We start from the raw sequence: 13,802 nt of genomic DNA, 5'->3' as shown, positions 1-13,802 counted from the left end.
ATAGTAAGGGAATTTTATTTAATTGAAATTTTCGACTTTTCATTTTGGAAGATAGGCAATTTGGACTTTTATTTGAATAAAATTCTTTAAATGCAAAGTTGGTTTCTGAAAACATTTAGCCTCTTAAGGTTGCAGAAATCATAAAAAGTGTTAGTTTAATTGATATGTCACCTTAAGGTAAATTCTACCTGATAATATATTTTAAGAGCCTGAATAAAAACTTGATTTAAGGTTAATAACTGGCTTCAAACCAAACTGTCATTTTCATTTTACTATTTGAGGCTGAAATAGGTGATTTCTTTAATTTGTGTTTATCTTCAGCATTTCAGGTGCCTTCAAAATCCATAAAGTTTTTGAGGAGTAAATAGATGATTGTATTCACTGTTGGGATTTTTGAATTCTGATACAATGTATAAGTTGATATAGGTGATATAAGTGTTGATAACTTTTTTCTTTGTGAAATATCCCATCTCTGACTCATAATTAATACCTTTCATTTTAGTCTTCCATAATATTTCATGGCAAAAAACCACTGTTTATTTTAGTATTCACATATTATTTCTATAAATTGCTGTAGGCTTTAAAAATTCCATGTTTTTATTTTCAAATCGTATTTTTTTTGTACTGATAATGAAGAGAGACATTGTAGAACTATGGAAAGAGCATTGAACCAGGGGTCATTGGAGTTACTCTCTGGTTATATAAAATAGGCCAGTTACTTTATTCCTCTGGTCTTTCATTTTCTCATCCGTATAGTTGTTGAGATCCTTTTAGATGATTTCTAAGGTGCCCTCCAGACTGAGAGCTCTTATCCATCCATATGTTTTCCCACTACTATTAAAAGAGTATAAAAGTCAATATTTCTAGTAAGTGGTTTAATAATTATTTCCACAAGAGGGAGCTTGAAAACTACTTTACCGTAAGATGCCTTAAGTTTTTTAGACAATGGAAGGTTTATAATGAAGAACTTAAGTACCTTTGTAGAACTATTTTGAGAAAAAAAATTCGTCTAGGTAAAACTAATAAGAGTTTTTTTTTTAATCATTAATGTACAATTACTTGAACATTATGATTACTAGACTTCCCCTAATATCAAGACCCCCACACACACCACATTGTAGTCACTGTCTATCAGCATAGTAAGATGCTATAGAATCATTACTTGTCTTCTCTGTATCTACTGCCTTCCCCATGTCCCCAACCCCCTACATTATGTGTGGTAATCCTAATGCCCTGTTTTCCCCCTTACCCCTCCCTTCCCACACATCCTCCCCAGTCCCTTTCCCTTTGGTAACTGTTAGTCCATTCTTGGATTCTGTGAATCTGCTGCTGTTTTGCTTCAGTTTTTTTCTTTGTTCTTATATTCCACAGATGAGTGAAATCATTTGATACTTGTCTTTCTCTGCCTGGCTTATTTCACTGAGCATAATACCCTCTAACTCCATCCATGTTGTTGCGAATGGTAGGATTTGTTTTCTTCTTATGGCTGAATAATATTCCATTGTGTATATGTACCACATCTTCTTTATCCATTCATCTACTGATGGACACTTAGGTTGCTTCCATTTCTTGGCTATTGTTAATAGTGCTGTGATAAACATAGGAGTGCATATGTCTTTTTCAAACTAGGCTGCTGCATTCTTAGGGTAAATTCCTAGGAGTGGAATTCCTGGGTCAAATGGTATTTCTATTTTGAGTTTTTTAAGAAACCTTCATACTGCTTTCCACAATGTTTGAACTAGTTTACATTCCCACCAGCAATGTAGGAGGGTTCCGCTTTCTCCACATCTTCGCCAACATTTGTTGTTGTTTGTCTTTTGGATGTTGGCCATCCTAACTGGTGTGAGGTGATACCTCATTGTGGTTTTAATTTGCATTTCCCTGATGATTAGTGATGTGGAGCATCTTTTCATGTGTCTGTTGGCCATCTGAATTTCTTTGGAAAAGTGTCTTATTCAGATCATATGCCCATTTTTTTATCGGATTATTTGGTTTTTGTTTGTTGAGGTGCATGAGCTCTTTATATATTTTGGATGTCAACCTTTTATCAGATCTGTCATTTATGAATATATTCTCCCATGCTGTAGGATGTCTTTTTGTTCTACTGATGGTATCCTTTGCTGTACAGAAGCTTTTTAGTTTGATATAGTCCCACTTATTCATTTTTGCTTTTGTTTCCCTTGCCCAGAGAGATATGTTCATGAAGAAGTTGCTCATGTTTATATCCAAGAGATTTTTGCCTATATTTTTTTCTAAGAGTTTTATGGTTTCATGACTTACATTCAGGTCTTTGATCCATTTTGAGTTTATTTTTGTGTACAGGGTTAGACAATAATCCATTTTCATTCTCTTACATGTAGCTGTCCAGTTTTGCCAACACCAGCTGTTGAAGAGGCTGTCATTTCCCTATTGTATATCGATGGCTCCTTTATCGTATATTAACTGACCATATATGCTTGGGTTTCTATCTGGACTCTCTAATCTGTTCCACTGGTCTATGGGTCTCTTCTTGTGCCAGTACCAAATTGTCTTGATTACTGTGGCTTTGTAGTAGATCTTGAAGTCAGGGAGCATAATTCCCCCTGCTTTATTCTTCCTTCTCAGGATTGCTTAGGCTATTCAGGGTCTTTTGTGGTTCCATATGAATTTTAGAACTATTTGCTCTAGTTGATTGAAGAATGCTGTAGGTATTTTGATAGGGGTTGCATTGAATCTGTAGATTGCTTTAGGCTGGATGGCCATTTTGACAATATTAATTCTTCCTAGCCAAGAGCATGGGATGGATTTCCATTTATTAGTGTCCTCTTTAATTTCTTTTAAGAGTGTCCCATAGTTTTCAGGGTATAGATCTTTCACTTCCTTGGTTTGGTTTATTCCTAGGTATTTTATTCTTTTTGATGCAATTGTGAATGGAATTGTTTTCCTGATTTCTCTTTCTGCTAGTTCATCGTTAGTGTATAGGAAAGCAACAGATTTCTGTGTATTAATTTTGTATCCCGCAACTTTGTTGAATTCAGATATTAGATCTAGTAGTTTTGGGGCGGGTTCTTTAGGAATTTTTATGTACAATATCATGTCATCTGCAAACAGGGACAGTTTGAATTCTTCCTTGCCAATCTGGATGCCTTTTGTTTCTTTGTGTTGTCTGATTGCCATGGCTACAACCTCCAGAACTTTGTTGAATAAAAATGGGGAGTGTGGGCATCCTTGTCTTATTACTGATCTTAAAGGAAAAACTTTCAGCTTCTCACTGCTAAGTATAATGTTGGCTGTGGGTTTGTCATATATGGCCTTTATTATGTTGAGGTACTTGACCTCTATACCCATTTTGTTGAGAGTTTTATCACGAATGGATGTTGAATTTTCTCAAATGCTTTTTCAGCACCTATGGAGATCATCATGTGGTTTTTGTCCTTTTTGTCCCTCCAAAATAGACTGTAGAGATGGTTTGTGGGAGGTAAATTCTCTCAACTTTTGTTTATCTGGAAACTGTTTAATTCCTCCTTCAAATTTAAATGATAACCTTGCCAGGTAGAGTATTCTTGGTTCAAGGTCCTTCTGCTTCATTGCATTAAATATATCATGCCACTCCCTTCTGGCCTGTAACGTTTCTGTTGAGAAGTCTGATGATAGCCTGATGGGTTTTCCTTTGTATGTGATTTTTTTTTCTCTCTAGCTGCTTTTAAAGTCTGTCTTTATCCTTGATCTTTGCCATTTTAATTATTATATGTCTTGATGTTGTCTTTCTTTGGTCCCTTGTGTTGGGAGATCTGTGCACCTCCATGGCCTGAGAGATTATCTCCTTCCCCAGATTGGGGAAGTTTTCAGTAATTAACTCCTCAATGACACTTTCTATCCCTTTTTCTCTCTCTTCTTCTTCTGGCACCCCTATAATATGAATATTGTTCCGTTTGGATTGGTCACATTTCTCTCAATATTCTTTCATTCTTAGAGATTGTTTTTTCTCTTTGTGCCTCAGCTTCTTTGTATTCCTCTTCTCTAATTTCTATTCCATTTACCATCTCTTCTACTACATCGAATCTGCTTTTAAGTCTGTCCATTGTATGTTTCATTTCAGATATGGAATTTCTTAATGGTTGAATCTCTGACTTAAATTCATTCCTGAGTTCTTGAATATTTTTCTGTACCTCCATAAGCATGTTTATGATTTTTATTTTGAACTCTCTTTCAGGCAGATTGGTGAGTTAAGTTTCATTAGGCCCATTTTCTGGGGTTTGTGAGATTTTGGTCTGAACCGTGTTCTTTTGATGTTTCATATTTCTGTGTGGTGCCCACTATTGCCCAGAAGCTCCAGTCTCTGGAGCTGCTCAGCCCCTAGAGTGAGGTTGGGGGCCGTAGTGGAGTGGAGCTGGTGCCTGGGGGGAGGAGAGATCTGTTTCCTGATTCCCGTCTGCAGTGCCTGTCGCAAGTATCAGAGCCAGTGGTCCAAGCACACAGGTGTAAGCCTCTGTGCCTTGTGTCTATAGCTGTTGTAGGCTTAGCCGCCTTCTGGCTGGCCTGACACCAGCGCAGTGATTGCCGATTTGCTATCCAGAGCAGGCAGGCCAGGAGGAAGGCACAGCAGGCTCCGTGTCACAGTGGGGGGCCTTGGAGCTGAGTAGGCAGCCAGGGGAATGCGGCGCCTGAAGCTCCTCGAAGTTCCCAACCAGCTGGGCAGAGCACACCCAGACAACCTTGTCCAGCTCTCCCCTCCCCCGTGCAGTAAGCTCCGTGCAAACCCCGCTCCTTCAGCAGCCTTCTCGCTGCTAGGAAGCCTCTCAAACCGCCTGCCCTTCCTTTGTCCCAGAGCGGCCGGGTGTGGATCCCCTCCTCCACAAATGGCCGCAGTCTGTCTCTCAAGCACTCCACCTGTCTGAGCTCCCCAACGTCCAGAGCACCACACAGTGTAGATTTTGGCTCCCAAAGCAGACCTCCAGGGCTCGGTGTTCAGCAGTTCTAGGCTTCCACCCCCTCCCCTGCTCCATTTCTCTTCCTCCACCGGTGAGCTGGAGTGGGGGAAGGGCTTGGGTCCCGCCTGATAAAGGCTTTCCTACATTACCCTGTGTTTCTGAGGTCTTCTCTGTTCCTGAGGTCTGCATGCAGTCTGGTTCAGCCTTCTTTCTTGTTGCTGTTTTAGGGTAAGTTGTAGCAATTAACTATATTTTCATACTATTTGTGATTTTAGGAGGAATTCTCTGTCTCACCTCTCACGCCACCATCTTGAATCCTCCTTCAGTAGAGTTTTGAGAATTTAAGGAGAGCATCCTGATTTCTAGTCAGGGCTGTTCTGTGCCATTCAGAAAGAAGCAGTATCCTTCTATGTTAAACACATAGCAATATCTTACTTTTAGAATCAGAAAAATGTTTGGTCGCAGATATAATTTAGGGAGCTTTTTTCCTTTTTTACAGTTTTGGGTGTGACTGGGATCTTGGATCCAGGATTTGCATACTGTCCTCTACACCTCCTAATTATGTGATTCAGGCAAATTATTCAAAGTGAGAACTATAATAGTTTAATAGTAAATGCCTCATGGAATTGTCATCAAAGGAGATAGTGCATCTGACATACTTAACTGTGTGTGGCCCATAGATCCATTTAATTAATATTATCTCTTCTGAGTATATAGCATGTGTTTGTGTGAGTTTTTCTAACTTACCCTTTTATTTTAGTCTATATGAAGAATCTGCGGAAAATTTGCATCAGTTATCAGACAAACTTCCTGCTCCTGGTAATATCTTATGACTGCTTTCAATAATTTGTATCTAATACTTTTTATGACTGAGTGCTAAATTCAGTCTTTATGCTATGGTTCTCCCTTTTAATTTGCAATTCAAAGTGAAAAATAATTTCTTAGTTGAGTTGATAAAAACTGTACTCTGGTATTACTGAGACATTACAGTTCTCTTTCATTTAGTGAGACAAAATTTAGGACTTGGAAAATTAAATACCCATCTCATTTCCCTTACTTAGTTGTTACTGAAGAACAATCTTTCCACTATATACCATTGTTTTCACAGTATGTTCTATCAAACACAAGTCTAGAGTATATTCTATAGAACACTAACTTTCTTGGAATATTTTCATTATTGAATGTCATTTATTAAGTAGATATTTATTGTGTCTATTACATGTCATGGATTATACTAGGAGCTGAGTATACAGTGATGAGTAAAGCGTATGTATTACCACAGAGGACTTTCTAGCTCACAGACTAATCTTTATATTCAAGATCATGTTTTAGTGTAAAAGATTCCCACATGGAAAATAACAGATAAATAAACATCAGTTTTTAAATGAAATATGTCAAATTGAAAATATGCATTGAGATATACAGTTTCTCTTTGGGCAAATTAGAATGCTTTGATCATCAACTTATTTGGTTTCTGTTTTTGATTTTTCTGGTTCTTCAGTACATTTGTAATTTTATAAAATTTAAAGTTTCATGAAGTTATCCTCTCTTAGGAACCAATGATGTTGTCAGTATAATTGAGTTTTCTGAGTGTTTTATTGTCCTTTAAAAAGAGAAATAATTTATTTGAACATTACAATTTCATACTAATTCATTCCCTTTTGTATAACAAAATTAAGTATAGAAAAATATAATGAAATTTCACAGGTGTTCTTTTCTCTGTTCAGTACAACAATAGCATTGATAATCTCAAGAGCAATGTGTATAATTAACCACTGGCACATAATTGGCATGTAATTATGATATAGTTCATTGTTTTCTGGCATATGCTAGCTATTTCAAGATTACATAACTAAATCAAATGATGAGCATTTAAAAAGTTGAGCTTCTAAAGATGTGTATTGTTTTGAACAATTTCAGAAAGTAAAGATAAAATCCTCCTTTATCTTCTAAATAAATATAAAATTCAATTGTTCATGGTACTATTTTGAGACATTTTGGAGCTAACATTTTATTAAAAAAATTACAAATGTCTTTTTCTCTTTTTAGGTAGAGCAATGATAGATATAATACTGTTGCCTTCTGACAAAGATCCTCCTAAATTGAAAGACTGTTTACCCACTATAGGAGCATTAAAACATTTGAGGGAATGGTATTCAGCAAAAATTACTATAGCAGGAAATCATTGTGGAATGTAAGCTTCTTTGTTCACATTTGATTACTATCTGTGTTCTCTGTTTTTAACGATTAACATGGTACCCTGATTTTAGTAGTCTCTGCATTTGAAGACCTTTTTTAGCATGACAAGATAGTTTTATGTCACACTGTGAATATTTACTTACTGAGAAGAATCTAGGTTCTTCTTTTTTCATATTTTATGTTTCTGAAATGTTCAATGTTTTAGTAAATATTATCCATGCTATTTTATAACCGTTACTGAGCATTAATTCTCCAAACTCCCTGTGTGCTTTAAGTAGGTTTGTATTATCCATTGAGCACCTTGGTGAACACCATGGATATGTGGACACATTGGATTTATAATGTCCTGGTTGTTTTCTTGTTTTATGTTTAATGCTGAAATAATATATACTGTTGTGTTTTATGACATTTTAGTAAGGATCATTTGTATGTTATGGTTTTGTTCCTTAAATAAGTATTCAATTAGATTTATTAACTTGATGATTTTCTTCATTCAGTAAGTGTTTATTGAGTACTAACTTTATATCAAGCACAGCAATAGATGCTGATGAATTAAGAAAGTGAGATTTGATCTTCATTGAAGTGCAGGGAGATACTGGAATGCTAATAGTCATGGTAGTCTGTGATAAGTGCTATAATGGAATTCTATACAGAGCTGTATGGGAACAATTTAGGAGACAGTTCTCCTTTTGAAGACAAGGAACCAACATTGATTCTGAGTGTGTGTATACATATGTGCATATCTGACACAGTTAAGCCAATAAATAGTGAGAGTAAAGCCTATTTCTTAATCTGTAATGTTAAGTGTAGTTACTCTTGATTCACAGGGTTCTTGGGATTAAATGATACTAACTCCCTCAGAGACTGACTTAAGAATGTTCCATGTTGCTAGGAAATAAAAGTAGCAATATAAGCTTTGCATTTTTGCCTGTTAGGCTTGGAGGTAGCTATAACCATTAAATCTAAGTAAAATGTAAAACTCTATATTTAACTATCATAATATTTTATTTATAGAAATTGTCAGAAAATTGCAGAATACCTTTCTGCTGATACTGTGTCTTTAGAAGATCTCAGAAATGCTGTTGACTCAAAGGAATTATGGAGAGGAAAGATTCAGATATGGGAAAGAAAGGTAAGTGGATTTCTCAGTTATCACAGTTTGCAGGGCAGGCCTTTCAACTTTATTAAGTGAATCTTAATGAAAATATACCTAATAAAGATGTTCTATAATAGCTCTAAGTAGAAGTTTTTGAATAGAAATATTCTATATCTGTGCTAATATAGTAGCCCACTAGCCTCTTATTGCCACTGAGTATATGTGACACTTTCAACTGAAGACTGAATTTTTAACTTTATTTTACTTCAATTAATCTAAGTTTAAGTAGGCACTATGATTATTTTTGGACACTGCAGTTCTAGAATGTAACATTCTTTTAAAACATAAAATTTGGTGTTGGTTGTGTTCATGTTGTATATCCGAGCTGCTTTATCACCACATGTGTAAACTGTTGAAAAACTATTCAGATCCTGTTCTTTTATTTGTAATAGCACTTAAATGATGGCTGCTCTCGCTCTCTGATTTTGAACAATTTTAACATTACTAGACCCTAGATTTCTTAACTGCAAGATAAGAATATTAGATTAGTTGAATCCCTCTAATCTTAAATTTCTGTGAAACTCCAATTATATTTTGTCATCTCTTACTATGAATGAATGTATTTGGATGGTTTTATAATTGTAGCTGTGTTGAAATACGTGTTCCTAGTGTTCTGTGTATTTCTGTATATAGGCAAAACTAAAAGAAGTTTCTTAATGTTTGTTCAGGGTGGCATGAGAGCATGAGTAGAACCTTTCATTCATACAAAGATTTATTGCACTAATTACCAGATTTCTTTTTCCTTTCAATTTACCTTTAATTATGGCTTAATAAAACCTTTAATAGAAAAACAGGAATTAATGTGCCTGGGTCTTTTTTGTTGATTTGCATACTAGCTCATCTTTATCTGGGCAAGTTAAATCTGCCAGTAAACCTTCTGTATAAGTGGTTTGAATATAAACAAAACATATTGCCAACTGGAAGACTGCAAGATACTATTAGCTAGAAGAATTGCTTTTGTATACATTTTTTGAAACTGCACGTTTCCAGGCAAATAATGCCAGAGTTCTTTTCATGTGATTCTTTTATTTTTTTATGAATGGAAAATGAAATATCCATCTCTCCACAGGATGCATTTAAAGCTTGAAGGTACTTTTTTTTTTGGTGGAGAATAGCTTTTAGCCTAGATGCATTATGGTGATTAAGGACATAGATTCTAGAGTTAGACTGCTTACATTCAAATCCCAACTCTATTTCTTACTAGTTTTGTGTGTCTTCTTGGGTAATAGTTAGCCCCTTGGTACCACAATTGTCTTCATCTGCAAGGTAGGTGGAATAGTTCATATCTCAGATTTTTATGAGGTTTAATATTTTAAAGCACAAAATCACCACTCAATAAGCTATTGTTACCATTACTATTAGCACCACTACCATTACCACTAATGCAGGAATTGATGTTTTTATTAACAAACTTGTATTGAAAGCAAACTGAGGTGCAATCCTAAGGAGCTAGTGGTGAATAAGGCTAACAAATTCTATTTTTGTAGAACTTATGGATTGGTAGGAAGTGAGATACTGAACAAGTATATGTAAAAGAGGTTGTTTGATTCTTTTGCATAGAATGGGCTTAATATATTCTTGTAGGCTGCTGAAGGACTAAGGAGAGCTTTTCATGAAAAATCCACTTGTAAGTTGAAATAGGAAGCATATCTACATAAACAGAAAAAAACACAATTTGAGCTGAGGAATCAAAAATAAATTCACATGTAGTTTTCCTCTGAATTTTTACTTTGCAATAAGATGTATTAATCTTTATAACTTTGTTCATGATATCTGTGACTGTGTTTTCTTGGTTTCTTTTCAGTTTGGATTTGAAATTAGTTTTCCTGAATTTTGTTTAAAGGGAGTCACACCTAAGAATTTTAGTACATCTAATTTAAATACTGGTTTCCTTGCCAAAAAGATAACACCATCAAAGGATAAGAATGTTTTGCCAAAGGTAATCTATGTTTAAATTTTTTTGCAATCACCTATTCATGTATATTTTTGCTCCCAGGTTTGAATTTTGAATTAACATAATTTTTATTATAATTATTAAGTGCTTAAATTGTACTGTGTTATCAACACTAATGTTCAGAAAGTAAGTGAATGTTGCTTTGGATTATTTTAAAAATGGAATGCAAACTTTAGATCAGTGTAGGCCTGAAATTGCCTTTGGTTTGTACTTTGCTTTGTGACCTTTCTAAGGTTCAGTTTGGGGAGAATAAGATACAGTGGAAAGAGATCTAGGTTTGAAACCTGACTCTTGCCACCTATGAGGTTTTGTGACCTTGAGTAGATTGATTAGCTCATTTGTGAGATGCAGACAATAATAACACAAAGTTATTATGAGGGTTAAATGAGGTAAGAGATTAGCATCTGACACAGTACCCTGCATTTGCTTCATTCACAGCTTAAAAAGTATTCATTTGTGTCCCATATCACCATAGATCTAATCTTAAAATGCAAGTAATTATAAAGCATAGTAATTTAAAAGGGTTTGGTTGTCTTTTTATTTTTTACATTGGAAAAAAAAATTAAGAAGAGGTATTTACATGGAAGCACTTTAGAAATTCACTTTAAAAGACCCAATTCAAGAATGTGGGAAACATAATGATCACAAAGTTAACAAGGATATCAAATTGATGGGAGGTATTTTTTGATCAAAGGGTAATACAAAAAAGGGGCATATTCTGATGTGAACACACTTCCCAGTAGTTGTTCCAAATTGCTTAGTTTGACTTACCTTGGCTGTCTTTAACAAGAATATTGAATTCTTTTCTAAAGATTATAATCATAAGATCGATGTCCTCAACTTCTCTTCTTTGGTAGTAAAACCATTCAAGTATGATTAATATGTCTATATTTTGCTGCTATTGGAGAGAATCTTAGGGTACAATCTCCTCAATAAATATAAAAATCCTGTCTCCACACACACACTTGTAAATACACATACATACAGACACATACTCATATATGGTGAAATTACTCAGCTCTCTGCAAGTTTAAAACCTGGTGTACTTTCCTCAAGAAATGTTCTCTTCTTTTTAGCTTTCTTGTGAAGCTCTCTGGCCCCAGCTCTTGAAACACCTGTTCTTCACTAGCCCACTTCTAGTGTAGCTTTATGCTCTGCCCAAAGAAACAGTGCAGTTTTGTGTCTCAGAGCTTTTTTCTTTGTTGATTAGCACTCCTGACTTTGCTAGTTCTCTCTTTTAATTTCTTCCAAGGATTTTTTTTTTCTCACCATTCCACTCAACCTAAGTTCATCCTGGAGTGTCTTTTCTTTCTCTTTCTCCGTCTTGCAGACCCTCTAAATTTGTTTCCTCAGTACCTAGCTTCTTGGGTCATCCCTCTGTATTGCTGAAGATAAACAGGAAAAGTTGAGAACTCTTGTCCTCTGTTCCTTGCTGCTCTCTGTACTCATTTTCTCCCTGTTAAAACTTTCCAGTTACTAAGAACTCTCTGTGTCTGTCTCTCTTCTCTGAAAAGTAGAATTGAAATGGAAGAAATTCTTGTCTGCCCAAGAGGATGAAATGTTTGGCTTACATCATGTGTAAATACTTGCTTTTAAAGATCCATTTTAAAGCTTTAAACCCTAATCACTAATTTGTTCACTTTCATGTTTTAGTAGTATTTAAAATATTACATAATTATAATTTCTTTTCTAGGTTTTCCATTATTATGGCTCTGCTTTAGAATTTGTACAGATGATAAAATTATCAGATCTACCCTCCTGCTATATGTCGGACATTGAATTTGAGTTGTATCCTTTCATTTACATGTTTGTTTTAGATTATTTTTTCTGTGTCAGGCAGAATGCTTCCTAGTACTACTCAGCATTTAGATGTTTGACCATGCTGCGATTTTTTTTGTTTTTTATAATATTCAGTATACTTTTCATTGCCGTTGTATTAAGAGAAGTCCTATGACTTGGAAAAAAAATCCTCCTTCAAGTGCTTTATTTGTGCTTCTAAAATAGGCAGAAGACTTCAAGGTATGGCTCTGCTCATTGCTAAAGGGGCAGGGAGGAGGGAGAAATGTTGGGAATCTATGGAGAAGAAGCAGCAATTTATATGCCCCTGAAATGTTCAGATGTTTCTCTTTCCACCAGCAGGATGGGTATATAAGCACCAGTCCATTATATCTTTATACTTACATGAATGTAAGTACTATCATATATCTGCAAATATTCAACATATTTTAAATTCCTTTTTCAGGGAATATATCTAAGAATTTTTAGAAATACACCTAAGAACAGAGTATTTTATATAAAAAGAAATTGTTGACTGGAAATGGAACACAAGCATGGTCTTCTTGAATTTTTGAGAACTAGTTGTTATAATTTTCTGATTCCAGTTGTTTATAGTAATGTTTTTCATAGTAGCACCATTTCCTGGTATATTTTCAGAATCAGGAAAGTAATTATTCGCAAGGAAAGGAATAATTATGAATACCTACGGTTAAAATTTTTAATGAATAAATTTGAGCACCTTCTGAATGAAACTTATTTTAGGGAGTAGACTTGTTTCTCAGTTACTATTCCATCATTTCTTTAGCCCCTTCATGCAGAGAACTGACAAAAAACAATACCAAACAGAATTCCATTTTGCTGTTGGAGCAGATTTCTTCACTGTGTGGCAAGGTATAGAAGCTGGGGTTTTCTTTTGTTTTGTTTAACATTGAAGAATATATGAGAAAAGGGAATGTAGTTTGTTAATCTGTTTTTGCATGATGGTTTGGTTTCTTAAATATAACATGTAATTTTGGTCCTAATTCATATTAAGATACTCTGGACTTTTCATAGTAACTCCAAAGTCCTCCACAGACATATAGTGATGTTTTGTTTTTAGAAGAGATTTTAAAAAATAACCTTCATGATGGGTAATTGCTTTAAAGTTTTAAAATTATAGAACCTATTAGATTATTAGATTATTGTTAACTTACTCCTTCAACATCTGATTTCAATTCTGTGAGAAGGTATTCATTTGCTTGCATTATCTTTTTCATGGTAGGAAAGGTGGGTGGAAGTGAGAAATTTTTCTAAAGCTTCACTGAATTATCATTTATAAGTTTTTGGTTTTTCTTAATTCTGGTGATGTTTATGAGATTTGTAGCTATTTCAGTAGTTTTATACATAATGATAGGATAAAAGTGGTGTACTTAAAATTTTTTAAAATTATAACATGAATTTTAAGTGAAATCATCTATTTGAAGTCAAGTACAGTTTTGAACAGAAAAAACTAGAAGTTTGCTTTTCTTACATTTCTAAAATAACAGGCAAAATACAGCTTTCAGAGTTGTATTTTGTCTTAAACAGTGCTTAATCAAACTGGGAATTTACCTAAATATATTATAGTGATTTTGGGGCAACAAATTTGTAATAAACATCTGCATGCCCACCCCCAGGAGTACAAAGATGAATACGTTGAGTTTACTCATAAATCAGTCAGAAGCTGCTGTATGTCTTCTGGCATATGAGTCATGGTTTCCCTTCATTTTTACCTATTAGCATTAAATCTCAGATTTCTAGGAACAAAGGCTTTGAAATTAACTTCAAG

General features: G+C 34.7%; 1 protein-coding gene across 3 annotated transcripts in view; it reads left to right on the top strand.

Annotated features, from left to right (window-relative positions):
• Nucleotides 1–13,802, top strand: part of MTBP (MDM2 binding protein) — a 77,966-nt gene that overhangs the window by 12,903 nt on the left and 51,261 nt on the right. For all 3 annotated transcript variants that reach the window (XM_057497790.1, XM_036876422.2, XM_036876421.2), the window contains exons 5-10: nt 5,671–5,729; nt 6,960–7,104; nt 8,124–8,241; nt 10,070–10,204; nt 11,913–12,007; nt 12,814–12,886. In XM_057497790.1, coding sequence (XP_057353773.1) covers nt 5,671–5,729; nt 6,960–7,104; nt 8,124–8,241; nt 10,070–10,204; nt 11,913–12,007; nt 12,814–12,886 — 625 coding nt within the window. The remainder of the gene's footprint in view (nt 1–5,670; nt 5,730–6,959; nt 7,105–8,123; nt 8,242–10,069; nt 10,205–11,912; nt 12,008–12,813; nt 12,887–13,802) is intronic.

Source organism: Manis pentadactyla, chromosome 3, assembly GCF_030020395.1.
Source record: "Manis pentadactyla isolate mManPen7 chromosome 3, mManPen7.hap1, whole genome shotgun sequence".
In the NCBI taxonomy this organism is placed as follows: domain Eukaryota; kingdom Metazoa; phylum Chordata; class Mammalia; order Pholidota; family Manidae; genus Manis; species Manis pentadactyla.
Note: the sequence above shows the minus strand (reverse complement) of the source record. Positions and strands in the feature narration are given on the sequence as shown.